This window comes from Lissotriton vulgaris, chromosome 7 (genome assembly GCF_964263255.1).
Source record: "Lissotriton vulgaris chromosome 7, aLisVul1.2, whole genome shotgun sequence".
Classification (NCBI taxonomy): Eukaryota; Metazoa; Chordata; class Amphibia; order Caudata; family Salamandridae; genus Lissotriton; species Lissotriton vulgaris.
Genome location: NC_141695.1, coordinates 1,543,787,228 through 1,543,806,938, shown reverse-complemented (window position 1 = coordinate 1,543,806,938; position 19,711 = coordinate 1,543,787,228). Strand labels below are relative to the sequence as shown.

Genomic DNA, 19,711 nt, shown 5'->3' with positions numbered 1-19,711 from the left:
AAGCGCATGGCTGCCCGAGAGCGCCCCAGCGCTATAGAACAAGGAGTACTGCGGGGAGGTTAGGGATTAGGAGTCTTGGGGAAACAGGAAGGTTTTAAGAAGCTTTCGGAACCTCGGATAGCTCGGTTCAGTGCGGATCTTGACAGGAAGGGCATTCCACAGGTTGGCCGCATTCAGTGAGAATCGGCGCCCCCCCTGTTCGGGCCCACTTGACTCTCTGGACAATAGCCAAGTTGCCATGATCAGAGCGAAGGGATCTAGTAGGATTATAAGGGCAAACAAGGTTCCCTAAGATCGGGGGACCCTTCCCCTGTAGGGACTTGTAAGCAATACATAAGGATTTAAATGTAATCCTTTCATGTACTGGTAGCCAATGAAGGGCTCTGTCGAGTTCTGGACTCGTTGGAGAGTATTGATTGTTGTTTCAGGGGCAGCCAAGAGAAGGACGTTACTATAATCTAATCTTGACAGGATTAGTCCTTGGATCAGTAGTTTCCTCGACTGCTCTGGCAATAGGGGAAGAATCTTGCGAGCAGAGTGAAGTAGCCCCATGCATATACCTGCTGTCTTTTTTGCTTGGGTCCGAAATGTCAGATCCTGCTCCAGCCATACGCCCAGGCTTTTTAGTTCACTCTTTGGAGTGGGAGCGGGCCCCAAGCAGACGGGCCAGATAGAATTGGGTAACGATGTTACATGGTGACCTAGTAGCATGAGCTCTGTTTTAGATCCATTCAGTTTCAGTCGTGAGCTATTCGTCCAGGAGTGGATTTCTGAGAGGCAGGAGTGAAGATTTTGCACGCAGTGTTCCTCTTGGGAGAGTGAGACGACTAGTTGGGTGTCGTCAGCGTAGGTGACTACTTTGATCCCGTAGGGATGCACCAACTCTTCCAGGGGGGCCATATAGACATTGAATAAGGTAGGGCTCAATGATGAGCTCTGCGGGACCCCACACTGGAGGGGGGTCAGTTTGGAACGTGCTGCACCCTCCCAAACCTGGAAGGTTTCGATTCTCCAGGAAAGATGTAAGCCATCGTAGCGCTGTGCCCGCTACTCCCTGATTACTCAGGCGGCGAATTAAGATCTTATGGTCCACCGTGTCAAATGCTGCACTTAGATCCAGGAGGACCACCACCGTTGATCACCCTGAATCCAAGATACGCCTTGCCTCTTCCGCCACTGCTAGCAGGGCGGACTCCGTTCCCTGACCTGGACGGAAGCCTGTTGCGGAGCAGCCTATTGCTTTCTAAGAAGAGGGAGAGCTGCTGATTGGCCATTTTCTCCACCATCTTGCTGATACCAGGTAGCAGCAAGATTGGTCGAAAGTTAGCCAATAAAGTAAGGTCAAGCCCTGGTTTCTTTAGGAGCGCTTTGACTGTAGCATGCTTCCAGCTAGGAGGGACAATTCCCTGTGTGAAGGAGGCGTTGAGAAGGTCTGTAATTCGCGGAGTAATGGTAGCTGTTACTTGTTTCAAAATATGCATGGGGGCAGGGTCACTAGGGGAACCACTCTTCACAGCAACCAGAATTCTTTGGAGGTCGTCCCCTGAGATCGGCGCGAACGCCTCAAGACGAGGGCCTGAGGTGTAAGCAGTAAATTGATACGGGTCAGGGGATTGATCATTCCAAGATAAAGTTTTTAATATGTTTTGAATTTTACTTTCAAAGAAAGCAGAAAATTAATTACATCTAGTTTCCGATGCTTTTTGCACCATCGGAGGGCATGGTGCCTTGAGGAGGTCTTTCACAATTTTGAATGTCTCTCTGGATGAATTGGAGGCTGCCTTAATTTTCTCCTCAAAGTATGCGGCCTGAGCTAGTTTCTGGGATAATTTGTAGGCCCTAATGGCAGCTCTATACTCGGCTTTGTAATGGGAGGCCCAATCTTTCCTCCAAGTCCGTTCGTTTTTTTTACAAATTTTACTTAGTTCTCGAAGTACTGGGGTATACCAAGGTGTTTTGAAGACCCTGCTTTTCTTCTCCATTATTTTCTTAGGAAGAACGAAGTCCAGGGAGCTATTAAGCCAATAGGAAAGTTTTTTGTCCGCCTCCAAGGGGTCAGGATCTGACTGGGGAGCTGTCTGTTCCAATCTGTGAGTCCAGCTCTCAAATGAAAGTTTGGACCACACTATCTCTAGAGTGCGTGGTGCCTGTATCTGTGGACGGTCGGTGCAAATTTGTCATTCAAATGGGTTTAGAAAGTGGTCAGACCAAGGTAAAGGGAGGGGGGCCTTGATACCAGAAATGTGAAATTCATGAAAATGGGGTCGAGAAGATGCCTCTTGATGTGAGTGGCATCCTTATTTTTAAGATCCAGTTCCAGAGCTTTTAGCTCGAGCTTAAGATCCATTGCCCCCTTGTTGCATGGATCATTAAAATGGAAGTTTAGATCTCCTAATAGAATAAAATTGGGTGCGGCTGATGCAAGGGCGATAGTATTTTCTAAAAGGGATCCTGCGAATTGACCTGGACAGCCCAGGGGGCGATATAACAAAAGACCAGATAGTGATTTACCCGGGAAGCTTGCAAATTAAAGTGAATGCTTTCGCAATCATTAGCAACACCCTCTGATACTCTGCAAGTAAATCTGTCTCTGTACATTATCGCTAGACCGCCTCCTTTCCCTTGCAACCTATTTTGGCACTGCATATTAAAGCCCGATGGGAGGGCCGCAACAAAATATCTGCCTCTGAGTTAGGTGACAGCCATGATTCTGTTAAAAACAGTATGTCCAGTTTTGAATCCTGGATCAGTGAATTAATTTCGACCGCATGTTTCGGTAAGGACCTGCAGTTTAAGAGTGCCATGTTGAGGGGAGACGTGACTTTCCCGGCAAATCCCTTTTCCTGCGTGGGTACCACCCATCTGTTACCTCTCAGAAGTGGGTCATCAGGCCTAAATCTCAAGAGTTCCGAGGGTTTATTGCTAGGTATCAGTTGTAAGAGTTTTTCACGTGTAAAGATGATGCGGTGGTCGGGGGAATCGGCCAAGGTTTCTGGCCCTAGGCCCGGTCCGGCATGGACGGGCACAGACGGGCAGGCCGCTGGCGCACCTCTGGCGCGCCGTCGGCGCACCTGCTGCGCCCGCCCGCTGCGCGGACGGGAAGTAATGTTCATTTTATAGTGTGAAGGTCCAACTCGGCCACAACACTAGAGCGCTGTCCTTGTCCTTCCCCAAAATGGCGCCCGAAGTGGACGCCGGTAGGAAATGAGCCCAGTGAGCGTCAGGAGCCCGGAATAGGCACCCTGAAGTAATACGAGTCCCAGGGGGGGAACCCTGAGGTGGGAAGAGCGTGGTAAGGGGGGGAATAATTAAAGCAAAATAATGCTAAGTGCGTGATTTAAACGTTAAGCGGCGCTACCTGCGCGACCAGTAACAATTCTAAAAACAATTCCCAATGCGAGCCCTACTCCCGGCTTCCGCCTCAGGAGTCCTTAGTTCTAGGTGATGAAGCTGGTTTCACGTGTGCAATTTATAGTGTGAAGACCCAACTCGGCCGCAACACTAGAGCGCTGTCCTCGTCCTCCCCCAAAATGGCGCCCGAAGTGTGCGCCGGTAGGAAATGAGGCCAGTGAGCGTATACAGCTGAAGCCTTTTGGACATTCAAATGTGAGTATAAATGTATTAGTTAAATCAATGTGGAAAAATACCCAAACAGAAATACAGACAGAAATGTCGAAAAAATAAATACCATAAAACTGGGAGCCCTAGTTGTGATCAAGCAGTGTAGATTTCCATGAGGGGATCCTCCTGGTCGGACTGACTTATAATCAGAGCCTAGTGTCAGTTTCAGTTTGCACATAATGAGACCTTCCTTTACATATAAAAACGCACAGATTTTGCCCTTTTTTTTAGAAGGTAGGACACTCGATAGTGAACCTCAGTTCATTCAATAGGTTCATTCCCTAAAGCGCTTGGGTCGCCGCTGACACGTGTGTGCAAGCCAAGAGCTGGAATCCCACAGGTACCCTAATGAATGAATGTCAATTGTTAGACAATAGCATCACTCGTTAATTACTGGTTATTTACTATACAAATATTTATTCCACAAATATTTTTAATAGAATGTGTGCGGTTATTTTTTAATTTTCTTTGGACGATCATTTTACTCGATGTACTGTACCAATTTTGCACATGAGTGTGTTCATATTTGAGCGTGTTTCTGTGGAGATCTCAGAAAAAAACTGGACAGGATATAGAATGCCCTTCCCCCTCCCCCCACCACGCTCATTTGCATGTGCTTGATTAAATTAGAGGAAGTGCCCTGCTGTGGTGATATAAGCCACTCCACTAAAATCTGCTTCACTTGCAGCCCCGCAGTCGCAAATACAGTCAGTGAACTTGACAGCAAAGAGTGCAAAGCAACCATGGCAAGCAAAGGAGGTAAGGAAGAAGTTTCTATTGCAGAACCTAAGTTTACTTTTTTTAATGGCTCTCATGGGATCAATGTATCGTATACACTTCTGCACTATTCAACGTCACATGTAAATATTAGAAAAAATATATTCTGTCAGCTGGCAAATTTTTAATTTCTAATGAGGACCGTTTATGACTCTGCAAAAATTTTTATACAGAAATGCAATGTTTTCTGCAATTCCTTTTTGAATTGATAACAATGATGTAAAGAAACCGAAATAATATCACCAAACACGGTTTTAAATTAGAAATACAAGGAGGTATTTCATGACAGGATCAAATAAAACTGTTACCTTGTCGAAAGTGACACAGAAGCTTTGCTAAAGATGACAGCTTGCCTTTTTAGGTTAAGCACCTTGAATGCATTTACTACCACATGCTAGCCACATGTGTGTCTATGCCCTGCCTGATCAGCAGTCCAGCTGCTGAGGGGCGTGTCCTCACAACTAAGCGAAATGTATTGCACAGGAACTATGCTACTATTTTTTTGGGGGGGGGGGGCTGCATGCGTATGTCATAGCGGTGTGTTTTCTAATTTGGGGGTGACTTTCAAAATGCCAGTTTTTTTTATTTCAAGTTTTTTTATGGTTAAAATTAAAAAAGAGCGAAAATTCAGAAATACATTAGATACAAGCAAAATCCAAGCAATACAAGATGCACATGAAAATACAGTTCATTTCACAGAGCAAATTGGTACAGCAGAGTCAGAGAAGTTAGACAGGTGAGCGAGGACACCGCAGAGGGAAGCGTCCGCAATATTACAAATTAGAAAAAATGAGATCAAGAGCAAAAAAATAGCTGTATTACCAGTAAGACTAAGTATAGTGCAGAGCAGTACCAAGTAAATTGACAGTATTTGTATCGCTAATGGTACATAGAAAAAAAAGGGGGAAGGGGAAGGAAGGGTGTTGAGGAATAGGTCAGGATGCCTGTCGCATGGCAGTTCGGGTTGGACTGTTCCCATGAGGCACAGGGTCAGACTGATCTGCATATGGCCATGTCTGAAATGGGGTGGCGGAGTGAGCTAAAGAATGATGATGGATTAAACCCAGATCAGATGACTGGGGGTGAGTGCTTGCATTGTTCAACATTCCGTCCATCATCCCCTTTGGTATTGCTTTGTTCGCCCTAAATTGGCAGGGTATGCCCAGACGTGGGTCCCTTGCTCACTCTGCCATTGGATTCAAGCTAGCCTGGCTGATTACGACTTATTAGCCAGAAACCTGTACCAGGATGCTTGTTTCCGGTCCAGGGAAGACATGGCTTGGCAGTTCGGGTTGGACTGTTCCCATGACAAGGGTCAGACTGACCTGCATATGGCCACGTCTGAACTGGGGAGGTGGAGTGAGCTAAAGAATGATGATGGATTAAACCCAGATCAGTTGACTGGGGGTGAGTGCTTTCATTGTTCAACACTCAGTCCATCATCCCCTTTGGTATTGCTTTGTCACATGACTCAAGCATGATTCTTTAGAGCCAATAGTGGAAAGGGTCAGTGTGCCCTGAGAGCCTAGTACCATGTAATTATCAAATGACTGCCAAACCCTACTAGAGATTAGTCGAACAGAATGTTTCCCTAAGAGTGACGTATGAGCCCCACGGAGAAATGAAACCCAAGCACACCAGGTGTGGTACGATGGATTTTGAAAGGACTTCCATTCTGTAAGTATGACTTTAACTGCAAAATTGCTTTAAAGTTTCTATCTGATTGTCCTGTGAGTGCGGGCTCTGCGTTGTGTGGATGGCGTGTGTTACTCTTTGACATGAATGAACCTGCTTTAATGAGCTGTTGTACCATGTCTGACGGGTGAGATCCCAAATGCACATAGTCAAATGTAAAACAATGTTATACGAGTTAAGAATATATTACTCCAAGGCCACATTCAGTCAGTCAGTCAAAAAACTTTATTTTGATAAATTAATATCAAAAAAGACACGGTACATAAAGGAAAAAACACATTATACAATGTTAAAAATATACATCTTTAGATTTAAAAACCATGTCATAGTTTACTAAAAAACAAAACAAAAAAGCAAAAGATTTTTAAAAACATCACTAAATTCATAAAAAGCTATATCATAAAATATTTAAAAATCATCATACCGCCATCAACCTAGTTCCTGATATATGGTACTATTGGACTACTAAAGTGCAAGGTACAAAGCTTCACGACAGTATGGCCAATCTCTCATTATCCATAAGTCTTTTCTTGGTGCGTACCGCACACACCAAATAATTGGCTACGTGAAAGACAGTGCTGGGATGGTTTAACAGCTGCAAATAAAGAAGTGCTGGTCTGACTTGCAGAAACCCTGCCTTTTTTAAGATTGGCACAAGAAACTTCCTCCTTTCCGCTGTAAAGTGCCCACAGAACAAGGTGAAATGTATAGTATCTTGGATAGAAAAACTATCGCAAGAACAAGGTGGAAATTCATCAGGTTTACACCAAGTTGTGTATTGACCTAATATCAGGTGAATCATGTTTAGGCGGAAACGAGTTAATAAAAACCTATGAAAGGGGCGGTTAACCAGAGTGAGATAAAATTCAGGGCCTGGAGGGGTTGCGACCAAAAGGTGTGCTCTAACCAAAGGTTTTATCAGCTCCTTTTCCTCTCTTAACAGGGACAGCCTCATGATCATATCACTTTTAGTTCTAACAATATCAGTCCTCAATATAGTCTCCGGTGAAGAGAAGAGGTTAGGTCGTCCCAGAGCGCTAAAACCATTTTTAACATAGGTTAACCACTTGATTTTGTGGGCATTGTCAAGTAAAAGACAGTCTTTCAAAATGGCCCGATTTAAAGATAGTTCATTATTAAGCCAAATTTTAAGCCACATAATTAAAGGGGCCACTTGGATTTTGTCTGTTATAAAATCGGCCCCCAGTTCAGAATGAACCGAATAAGATGGTGTAGATTGAGGTACAGACAGGACTGATCTAAAAAATTTGTTTTCAGAAACCTGAAGACAGTCTATCGATCCATATCCCCATAGTGAACAGCCATAGGTTGCAACTGACATGCACTTAGCGTTATAAATAGTCATAAGGGCTGGGACTGGCCTAGCCCCCAGTCTTCTGCTGAAACTCAAAATGGCAGAAGATGTTCTTACTAGGGCGCTATTTCTGTTTCTTATTTGGGGGCCCCAACTCCCCTTATCTTCAAACGTGACTCCTAAATACGGGAATGTTGATACTCTTTGCATTTCTGCTTTACTACAATAGAAAGTTTTAACTTTCTTGCAGCGTGAACCTTTACCCACCATCATAATTTGTGACTTTTTGGCATTTATTTTTAGGTCTAATGAAGTCATAAAAGAGTCAAAGGCATCTAGTAACCGCTGAAGTCCCAGCCCTGTGCGGGACAAAAGCACCGCGTCATCCGCGTACAGGAGGACGGGAACACAGGTCTCCCCTATACGCGGTATGTCCGGTGTTGCTGTCTTTAATTCGGATTCAAGGGCATTTATATAAACTGTGAAGAGCAGGGGTGCCAAAATGCACCCCTGTCTCACCCCTATTTTGGACTTAAAACAACTAGTACGTCGCCCCCATGAATCAACCCTGACAGATGCCTGCAGATCTGAGTGGGGATCGGCTAAAAGATTTACAAGTGCCCGATCAAGGCCCATCTCGGCAAGGATGTGCCACAATTTAGAGCGGTTCACGAGGTCAAAGGCCGAAGATAGGTCCATGAACCCTAAATATAACGACCCATCTTTTGCCCTGGTGTATTTATCCACTAACATCTGCAGATTAAGGCACTGGTCCATAGTGCCCCGTTTAGTTCTAAAACCGTACTGCAGGTTGGATAAGACCCCTCTATCATCAAGCCATGCCTGGAGTCTAAGTAGGATGACCCTGCCCATAATTTTTACTGATGAATCGATAAGAGATATCGGGCGATAACATGCTGGGTCTGCCCTATTTCCCTTCTTAAAGACGGGGATAATTACAGACTATCCAAGATGCTGGGATACTATATCTAGTTATGGCATAAAAAACACCGCACAACACCCTCGACCAAAGCTTTGGGTCCATTTTAAAGAAGTCAGCAGGGATTCCGTCTGGACCAGGGGCCTTATTTTTTAAGGTCTGATCAATGGCCTTTTCCACTTCAGAGGCCTCAAAAACAACACCCTGCACCTCCAGAGAAAATGAGAGGCCATCTGACAAATCATCCACTAAATTACTCGAATATATTGCATCAAAATGATCAATCCAAACACCATCCGGGATATTTAGTTCAAGGGAAGCTTGATCCTTGTCTGAAAAGAAGGGCTGGTTGACTACCCTCCAAAAGTCAGCGCTATTTTTGACAATCTCAGGGTCAGACAGTTCTAACTCAGGCAGATTCCCTGATCTCCTTCTTCCTATTTTCTAAGGCTTTTTTATATAAAGATCTTAATGTGGTTATTAGTGGGCGGTCTTTAGGAACAGCTTTAAGGGCCTTAAGCAGAACAGTGTGTGCTTTGGAACATGCATGATCAAACCATTTTTTCTCCCTATGCTTGGATATTTTTTTCTTATTTGTCGGACTGATATCAATGGTTTTACAGATATTACCAAAGGCAGACATTACTTGGAGATTTGATGCCCTTGTATCCAGACATGTTAACACATCGTTTTCAGTACTATCAAGGACGGCATGGAGAACATCCTCGGGGACAACAGAGGACCACTTCAATCTGCGACCCTGGTCCTTTAATACCACGTCTTGACTTCTATTCCCACCTGACCCGCACTGATTCAAAAAGACAGTTGACAACACCTCCACTACTACAGGCCTATGGTCGCTAAATACTGAGACCGTGGTACCATAGTGAACAACCCTCTCTAAAATCTCTCAAGACATAAATATATAGTCAATTACAGTACCGTTGCCATTACCTTTAAAGGTAGGAGTTCTGCTATCAAATTCCCCACAGCTAGATTCATACAGATTCCAAGCATTCAGGTAGGATTCAAGGGTCTCCCCCCTAATAGAATGCTCAAAGTGTGTTAATAATGAGTGCGGAGGCCCCGCTTCTGAAGGACCTGTGCATGACTGATTGCAGGGATTGATATTAAAATCACCTAATAAAATAACTTCCAACTCTTTTACCTTGGTTCTATAGACTGACAAGAAAGATTCAATAATAACCAGATTCAGCCTAGTGTCATAATTTGGACTACAATTATAAAAATTAATAAACAAAATGTTTGAAAAAGAGGGAGGATTAAATTCCACAATCAAACAGTTTTGGGAACTGGAATTGTGTTGCGATAACACCCCTTTTAAAGACGATTTAAACAAAGTTAACAGGCCCCCCCTTGGTCTGCCTGCCCCACCTCTAGTAGCAGGTACGGAGAAATGTGTGTAACCATCCAAAGAGAAACTGTTCGTTAAGTCCCAAGTTTCCTGGAATGCAAGAATGTCGAACGTCTTCACAAATGTAATCCATTCATCAATCCCTACTTTGGACCTAATACCGGCAATATTCCAGGTCATTATTCGACAATGTTCATTTAAGGAGCCCTCTTTGTTGGACAGTCAATCATTTTCACTTAAGGAAGATAGAGGTCCGAACCGGTTAAACAAGGGCAAGATTGGAAGTGATTGTGGGTTAGGCCTACACAAATTATAGCAATATCAGTCCATATTCACAAGCGGTTGATGATCTTGGGACATCCCAGGAAAAAAGGCCTGCCTGTTTGAGGGGTAGGTGGGAGTCTGATGACCAACATAAGAATTGGGAATAGGAGTAGGAGTCATGCTCAAATGGTTATAAAAATACCCCAACGGGCGCACACTTATATTGTCCTCGGTGACAGGTAAAGAGGCCGCCCTTAACAGTACAGTTGCGACGTGCTGCGGGTGTCTTAAATTTACAATAACACAGTCGCCTCTGCATGATTTTCTTGAGGTGCCGATCCAGTCAACCCTGCGCACTGACACTATGTCATTACAGAAAGCAATGGGAAACCCACAGTATTTATTTAGCCAAGCAATAACTTTATTGCCTAGAGAACTGGTCAGCTCTTCCCGGGCTTCAAAAGAGTTTGGGTCAACTGTCGAGACGTTTGTTAGGACCACTATGTATGGTGCACAGTCAGGGGGTAAATTGACCACGGGTTTTCTCCTCCATGTTAACCCCCCCAAGTTGTTATTTTCGCCTGATTTATTGACAACTGTTTTCTTCTGTAGAGTAGGAGCTATGGTATCAGGCTTAGATAGAGGTTGGGCAGAGCTTACAGAGATAACAGGTGGCCCCGTGGATGCACCTTTAACCCCCTTACTGGTATTTGAGCCAGAGGCCGCTGCCGTAGCAGCTATGTCTGGTCCAATATTCTGAGGTGGTTTAGTCTGTGACAAGTGTTTGGACAAGAGGCACCCAAGTCTAGAAACCTCCTTTGATACTTGGTCTAATTTGTAATCAACCCCCTGCCCATTTACCACAGCGCCATCAGAAGTAGCACTCTGATGTACATTTACGCTATTTTTAGTGGTTACTTGAGCTGGGGGGGATAGGAGTGTACTTAGTCTGCCTACCTCTTTTGTCACCATGTCTACTTTAGCCATTAGGGGTTTAATCATTAACTCCAGTTTAGTAGTCAGTATATCTGCAAATAGCTGCAGATGGTTGCTATTAACAGCTTCGTTACCCCCCTCAATACTATTGTCATTCGTTACCTTCGCCCGAACAGGCTGAGATGTTGCAGTTTTCTTAAATTTACGTTGCCCCCCACGCTTGCTAATCAGTCTTCTACAAGCCCTAACTGGGCGGCGGGTCAAGGATGGAACAGCAGTGGGAGAAGATGACAATACATCATTGCTAACAAGAATATCCGCTGAAGTAGAAGCGGTTTCAAAATCTGACACTACAAGGGGAGGAACAGATAAAGCTCCCTCATTCTCGTTTTCAATGTTATCTAAGACAAGAAGGTCAACTGTGGGAGAGGCCGGTGGGCTGATCTGGCTGAGCGACAGACGGCGATCAGCATTAATCTTTGTGACCATCTTGACCATATAATTGTCCAATGTCCCAACTAGGGCTGGAGTTTTAGCAGAGCGCAATTTTGCCATTTACTCGGTAAACAAAGTCAATAATACAATTGAATAAACAAGATGTTAGGCACTCACTACAGGAAGATTAAGTCCAAAGTCCGAACAGCCAAGGGACGTGGCCCTGCCCTGCCTCCTCCTGCCCCGGACGGCCACAGACGGCCCACCCTTGTCCCGGGCTTAGCCCGGCGCGTCCCGCGTGCGTCCCGCGAGGCGAGGGCTGCGCCGGTTATAAGCGCCTTCTGGCGCTGCTGGGTGCGTGTGCAGCGCGCCGTGCCGCTAGGGCTGCCGGGAGTTGTATGCCCGGAGCAGCGGCGGCGCTGATAATGCCTCCCTGTGACTCTCGGTGGTGGTGGCGGCAAAGAAACAAGGTGAGCCCCTCTCAGTCAGGAGCCGTTGCTCTGCAGTTGGTGTGCAGCCCCCAAATGCCGGTACAGAGCTCCCCCGCTCTGCCAAGGGCTGCGCCGATTATAAGCACCTCCTGGCGCTGCTGGGTGCAAGTGCAGCGCGCCGGGCCGCTAGGGCTGCCGGGAGTTGTATGCCCGGAGCAGCGGCGGCGCTGATAATGCCTCCCTGTGACTCTCGGTGGTGGTGGCGGCAAGGAAACAAGGTGAGCCCCTCTCAGTCAGGAGCCGTGGAAAAGCATGTGTAACTTCACTGCGGGGGCCCGTTGCGGGCCCCCTGGGTGATGGGGGGTGGGGGGTGCACATGGGGGGTACCTATGGTACCCCCCTGCATTTGTATGCAGAAATCGGCAGGCACCGCACGGTGCCTGCCGCTTTCTGCATACAAATGCAAACTATGCGGCGGATGCAGCTTGAAGCCGCACCCGCCGCAATGGTAAACATAGAGGATGTGACCGCCAGGGTGGCGGTCACATCTTAATTGCACAGGAGGGAACTCCGCAGGCCATGCGGAGGTTCCCTCCTACTCTATGGTGGCGTACGGACTCAGGTCCATCCGCCATCATAATCGGCCCCTCTGTTCCTATGTAGTGCTGTAAATAAAAATGGGAGATGGGAGAGAGCTATACACAAGTAGGGTTGCCACGTGGATGACGTGTGTTGTACAGCTGCCTTCATGGTTCTTCACTAATAATTAAATTAAACAAAGACAGAAAGCTGCTGATAAAAATGATTACCAACGATTGTATATAAGGTTCTGTTTAAGTATCATGTCCAGGCCTTTACAGAATCTTAAAATGTCAACAACTGGTCAGAATTTTCCTCTAGAAAATGTGGCAACCCTAAAGTGAGACAGGAATTCGGCATTTGAATTTGAGTGCATGCAATTTTGTAAACAGTTGTGTTACCAAAAAACGACACCCAGAAGAGCAACGGGATCACCTTCTGCAAATCTGGGAGTGGGATTCTCTTGCATTTTCAAAGATTTTACTACCAGTGACTGGTTTACCAATTCAACCACACCTAGATGACCCACCTCAAGGACCAGCAGGGAGGCATATTTCTCTGCTGCTGAACTGAAATATACCTGTCTGCCTGCTCAAACACATTTCTCTAGGACATGGTGGCACCAGTCTCCTGCACCCAAACAGTGCTAAAGTGGTGCCAGGACCTGCTAGGGAAGCCTGTTTGCCCCTTTGGAACTTCTGTCTTATGGTTTGAGGATGGAGAATGTCTTCAGATAGAGACGGCTACCAGGAATGAATCCATTGCCCCAGCTAGAACTGAACAATTCTTGTTGACATGAGGTCAGAATTGTGGGCACACTGTGGCACCTTAGACAAATATTCTCAAGCTGAGGAGCCAGGCCTAACAATTAGATGGCCTAACTTCAAAGTAGCATTGCTCCATATCTTGCAGAAAATAATGTCCGTTCTGGAGGACTGAAAAAGCCAGTTTCAGCGGAATGAAGCATTAATTTATACCATACACTGTTCACTCACAGCTACAGAGGGTTCCATGGTCAATGATTTGCATATGGGACATTCATCTTGTCGTATTTCTTTGCAATTCCCATAGAATAATACTGAACTCTTATAATGGTTCTTTCCTATGGGGTGAGTCTTACGGGAGCTCAGTCAGAGCTCACATTAAGGGGGTGGCCTTTATCTCCCTGAGCCGAACACTCTAGTTCACTTAAATAGGATTTCAATGTGAAAAGGCTTTTATTTGTGATAAGAAGAGAGCCAATGAATGCCAAACACAATCCACTTTAACTAAATCAATGTTGACATGCAGCTTTACAGTTTCAAACTGTGTACATCTGGAATCGATAATTCCAGTATTTTTTTATTTTACATGAATAATCCAGGAAGTACTGATGTTAAAAATAATGGTCCGGATATGCTAAGACTCTGGACGCAAAAAGTGTTTGCAATTTGCAAGTAATGTTTTGTGATCAGAAACATATTTTGCGAAATGACCAATTGCGAGAACTTGCGTTGTTGGTTGACTGGGATGTGAGCCTTGATAAAGCAACAGCCACAGTCCTTTGCAGGGTGAACCACAAACAGTTACTAAATTAATCTGTGCTCAATTCTGGGAAGTTTGGCTTTAAAAGCAGTCTGGCGTACCTTAAAGGAAATGTATACAGTATTTATGTAGCACACAAACAGTGATAAAGTGAGAATATAACACAAAAAACACCATACTAATATAAAAAAATTGAGTACATTTTAATCGATTATTTGATGCCAAAAAGATAGAAATCATATTAGTAGAACTGGAGTTATGACTTTTTAAAGTTTCTAGTGAAAACTAGAGCCTAAACACTCAAAGCGCCAACCCCAGACGGCTAGTCACAGAAGACCGGGTCAAAGTCGAATAATATGGCCAACCGCTATGAAGGCGGTTTGGATACAAGTAGATTGGGCCTTGTCTGCTCTTACCATTGTTTTTAAAATACATTTTGAGAAAAAGTGTTCTGAAAAGGTAAAGTTCAGTGGGGCAAGGCTGCAGGAATTGTCTGGGGAGGGCAAGTTATCATAGAGGAGCCTTGGGTCAAAGCTATGTTGAAGATTTCTGTGTTCAGACTTAGTTGTTTTTATGAGGGAGAGGGCTGTAGCCGAAGCCAGTTCCAGGGGCTCGGATACCCCTAATGTGAAAGATAGTTGAAAAGGATTTGGGGCCATATGTAGGTAATCTCTATTTACAGATTCTTAAATACCCAATTTTACTGATTCAGTATTTAAGAATCGGTAAATAGTATGTAGGCAAAAATTCTGTACATTTTACTGATTCAGTAATATTCGGTTTTACCGAATCGGTATTCACTGATTCAATAATTCCCATTAAGGCCCATAGGAATTAATGGGAAGCCATTCACTATTACCGATTCGGTAAATACCGAATCGGTAATAGGGGGCACATATTCAAGGGTGGCAGGGTGTCACATTGACTCCCTGTTGCACCCCTGAATCGTGCATGTGTGCACAAGTGGCGCACATACATGCCCTATGTCTGCCACATGGCACTGAGAAAAAAGCCAAAAATGGCTTTTTCAAAAGTGTTCAGTATTTACCATCAACTTATAGTTAGTGGTAAATAATGAATCCTTAAGGCTAAAATGCACTCACTTGAGTGCTACCTACATAGGCTTTAAGGAATCGGTATTTTACTGATTCCTTAAAATAAGGAATCAGTATTTTACTGATTCCTTAAAATAACGAATCAGTAAATTACCGATTGCTTTTTTGCAGCCTCCTACATCTCAAATCCCTAAATACCGGTCGGTAATGGTGAAATTTACCGAATTTCACCGTTACCGACCGGTATTACCCCACCTACATATGGCCCCTGCTGTTGTGGAGAAAAAAGTAGTGGAAGAAGCTGCAAAGTCAATCTGACCAGCGATGCATCTCAGGCGGTTAGGTGAGCAGGTTGGTCCGGGTCTCCTCCTGGTTATCAGAGCAGTTTTTGGGCAAAAACTTTTTAAGTCCTCACATCTGGGCACTTTTAGCATGACAACCAAGGGTCCAGGACTGGTGGGATATCACTTGTGGTGGGTGAGAATGGGAGGTCAGGACTCACTCAAGCTAGGCCCAGGTGTCGGTTGAAGATGGTGGGATCCTTTAGTTTCCCTGTGGCTCTGAACAGGAGACCAGCAAACCAGCCCTTGGAATCACTCTGGGAGTCCAGGGTTTAGAAGTAGATGCAGGACTCAACAGCAGGACTGGACTCTGAGGGTTCAAGGCAGACTCCAGGTAGCAAAACAGTACTTCCAGGCTGTGGCGGCTCACACAGGTAATGCTGCGTGGCGGTGAGGCGTGGCAGGGCTGGGTGGGGAGTAGTAGTTTGACATATGACGGTAAAGATTAAAGTAACGAAATAAATAAAACCACTCATCTTGCGTTCGCCACATCACCAACTCGGTGATGCAGGGAGCTCAACATAAGGGGTTTTATTTATTTATTTATTTACTTCAATCTTTCCTGGTGTATGTCAAATCCTACTACCCCCACCCTGCCCCGCTCCCGCCCTGCCTCACTGTCCCAGAGCATTATCTATTCAAGCCGTCACTGCTTCCAGGAACAGCAAAGCAGTCTTGTATAGTGCATAGCAGGTCACAGCAGCAGGCAGTACTCTGAGAGCCCTTTATGAGGTCCAGGAGTTAACTTAAGAGTGTGTCTGAAGGTCCTATTTTTTACCATGGTGTCCTTCCTCTGGAAGGTGGGAGAAGCTTCTAGAAATGTTCTTTGAAGTGCATGAAATTTCCTGACTCCCCTTTACTGGCTCCAAGCTCGCTGCAGTGACAATGTGGAGGTAATAAGTAATTTGTGTGAAGGCAGAGCACCGCCTATTTATTTGCAAGTGGGGCTGTGCTCTGCCCCTCCCCATGCTGCCAGAAGATGACCCATTCAGGCACACCAAATCCCTCAATTGTGTGACAGTCTGGGAGGAATTTACAAAGTCTAACTGACAGTTTCACCCAGTCCTGTAACCCAAGATAGGCTACTGGCATAAAATGGCTACCTGGTCCCAATCTAAAATTAGCACCTATTACATGTTATAAAGCAACCCACTGTGATCTATGGAACAGGTAGGCCTCACAGTAATGAAAAGTGAAGTTAGGAATTTTTCACTACAAGGACATATATAACTAAAACTTAAAAGCACATATCTAACTTTTAATCACAATGCACCCTTCCCTATGGGCTACCTAGGGCCTACTTCAGGGTGACATACATGCAATAAAAGCAGATTTTAAAGCTTGGGAAGGGGGTTATATTGCCAAGTCAAATTGGTAGTTTAAGACTGCATTCAGTGCTACTTAAGTGGGTTGCACAATAAGTATTGGAGGCCCACTAGTAGCATTTAATTTACAGGGCCTGTGTATTTGGAATACCACTCTATGAGGAACTTATAGGTAAATTAATTAAGCCAATCAGGTGTAAGCACATACAATCAGGTCTAGTGGAGTGAGCTCAAGTACTTTAGCACTGGTTAGTAGCAGTAAAGTGCACAGAGGCCTAAGACCAACAAAAATGTATCCAGCAAAAAAGTGGAGAGTAAAGGTAAAAGGTTTGGGGGTGACCACGCAGAGAGGGCCAGGTCGAAAAACCAGGTACTATTAGATCAGTTTGCAAAATACAGATTCAGATTGTAAACCACTGATACATAAAGTACTTCATAATTGGGAACAGAAACCCCCAATACTCTCCTTCCAAACTGTGAATCGGAAACCTTTTAGAATCCCTTGTTAGGAGTCTGTAAATTTTGACATACTCCTAACATGGTATTTGTACTAGGCTTGGGCAAAATTTCAATTACATCACCTTAATTTCAGTAGTTCTGCACTACTCTTTGATGTAGGTTTCCCTATAATAACTGGGTTATTTCCGCTTGAGAAATGATGGCTAATTTGGGGGGAAACAAATGCTACTGCAAGAGCACATCTGGAGAGCATGGGTGGCTGGTCGCACTGCTGTTTATGTTTTGGTGCATTTAGCTCTATTTTCTAAGCACAAAATGTATCCTCACATCCATTTTGGATGCAAGGGCACATTCTGCACTGAGAAATTAGCACTTAATACCAGGAGTAAGTTGGGTGGAAATCTTACCCCAAATGTACATTTAGCGAGTGCAAGCAGCTGCCCACAATGCTATTCTTGTTCTGTTGCATTTATTGCAAACAGCATCTTCATGTCCATTTTGAGCACAAGGGGGCAGTTTTGGAGTAAGAAAATCATACTAAATTCAAACTGTCTCTTCTTGCATAATTCTGCATAATCTCGCAGAATGTTTGTGTGTTTCTGCATGATCACACTACACAGAAATCTGCTATTTATGCCCACCCCTAATTTGTACTTCTCTTCCAGGGTATTTGAACAAAAGACAATCCCAAATAGTTAAATTTTAGAGCACCTAGCTGAGAATGAATATTGCCAGAGACATTTCTAATGAAGTAGTTAGAGGTTCCCCAGTTCTTTGGAACAATTTAGCCAAATGGTGCATTTATTCCACTTAACTGGTCATCACAGTATTTTATTTCGAAACATCTCTAAACTGGGGTAACAGAATGGATTATCCAGGAATTTCTTGTGATTAAAATGCCAGGAAAATGTGTAGAAAATTCTTCTGAGAACCTGTGGCTAAGACTAAAATCCTTACATAAATCATTGCCAATCTCCTGGAAAACTATTTCCCAAGAATAGTCTTAAAGGTAAATGAATGAGAGCATATGGTACCCTTGTTTTACCCCTAGATATATTTCTCATAGAATGATTTCTTTTATGTAGGATCGCTAAGGGACCATCGGGCAAGAAAAAATTATTCAAAGGAGACATTGAGGAATTAAGAAACTAAACATGTTCATAAAACTAATACAGTATAACAAAGAAAAATCCATATATGTCAACTAAAGAAGAAGCCTAACCCATTTCCAGTAAAAGTCTCTAGTCCACTCACCACAAAGTGCTAGTGTATAGGGATGAAGAACAAACTAAGTTAGTTATTTACTAATTTGCGTTACAGGTGTTTGATAACACAATATGGGATAAAGCATTCTTCTGATTTATATGTCAAGACAAAGGTGCACAGCCAAAGCCCAAAATTACAGAGGATTGCACCATGTGCAATCCTTAGTAAATCCATACCGAAATCTCTAGTAGAGCAGGGGTCCTACTTTAAACCTGATGCTGGACAGGAGGTTGTTGAATGTGGTGGAAGAGTCCAGTTAATAGTCAGGGTTTTGTTTTACCATAAATCAGTGCACATCTCCTCAGAGGACAATGACTGCAGGCTTAGCAGGGCTCTGTTACTAAGAATAAATGTTGGATCTTACAGTCAAGTCCCTTTATGAAGCATACAGTCATCTAAGTGGGCAAAGGGATAACCGTTGGAAGATATGTCTCACTATCCATCAGATATGTCTTGTGCTATGTCTCCGTCTGGAGTAGGAATCATTTGCTTTTTGTTCTTGGATCCTTTGCCTCTATCCAAGAGGGTATTTGCAAAATTTTAACCCCACAAAGAAACACCGAAGTTATGGGATCTGACTCTTTGAGATGTCCTTGCGGGATTGAGAAGTCACTTCTGATAAAAGTTTTTCTTTAACACTGCAATGCTGCTCTTCTCTTAGGGCCATATTTAGAATTTGGCAGCAGCGCATTCCATTACGAACATGGTGGATGTACCATTCACTGCAATATAAGAGAGATTTAACACAGGGCACCTTTAATAGGGCAGTCGGAACCTCCACCAGGTTTGTGACAAATATACTGTTCACCATCTCTGAATAATTACATTAATAATATATGTTAATTATTAGGAAGTTGATTTCAAAGAAGAAAATTCAGTTAAACTTTCTTAATCCTGCGGAAGTCACCCACAAAAGGATGATGTTGATATTTATGACACTCCCCCAACATTTCTATTTTGAGCTTCAGTTAAGAGGAATTGTGTTGTATGATATATGATATGTCAGGGCGGATTTACTAAAATTTTACGCTGTGTTTCCATCACAAAAGTGACACAAATCTATGCAAAGTGTTTTGTCCAATTTTCTTTCCAGCACTAAACTTGTTTAGCTCTGGAAATAAAGTGAAAGTAATGCAAAGAAGAGCATAGCACTGCTTCGCATTACTTAGCGAAAGGGGGTGTACCATGGGTGGTGCATGGGCGTTCCCATGCAAGAAAATTGCGCCCCCCTCGAATGGGCGATATGAAGGTGAAATGCTTTTTTTCTCTTTTATTTTCTGACTTTGCATGTCATGTTTTACAGCTGCACTGTACAGCACACATACAAAGTGGGAAAATGTTTAAAATTAGTCTAAGCATATTATTTTGTGCTG

At 44.0% G+C, this 19,711-nt stretch overlaps 1 protein-coding gene across 1 annotated transcript in view; it reads left to right on the top strand.

The window, feature by feature from the left end:
* Window positions 1-4,300: 4,300 nt before the first annotated feature.
* The window catches only part of LOC147705971 (protein-glutamine gamma-glutamyltransferase E-like), a 285,536-nt gene continuing 270,125 nt past the window's right edge, over window positions 4,301-19,711 (top strand). The window contains exon 1 of the mRNA XM_086932428.1: window positions 4,301-4,380. Coding sequence (XP_086788554.1) covers window positions 4,365-4,380 — 16 coding nt within the window. The 5' untranslated portion in view covers window positions 4,301-4,364. The remainder of the gene's footprint in view (window positions 4,381-19,711) is intronic.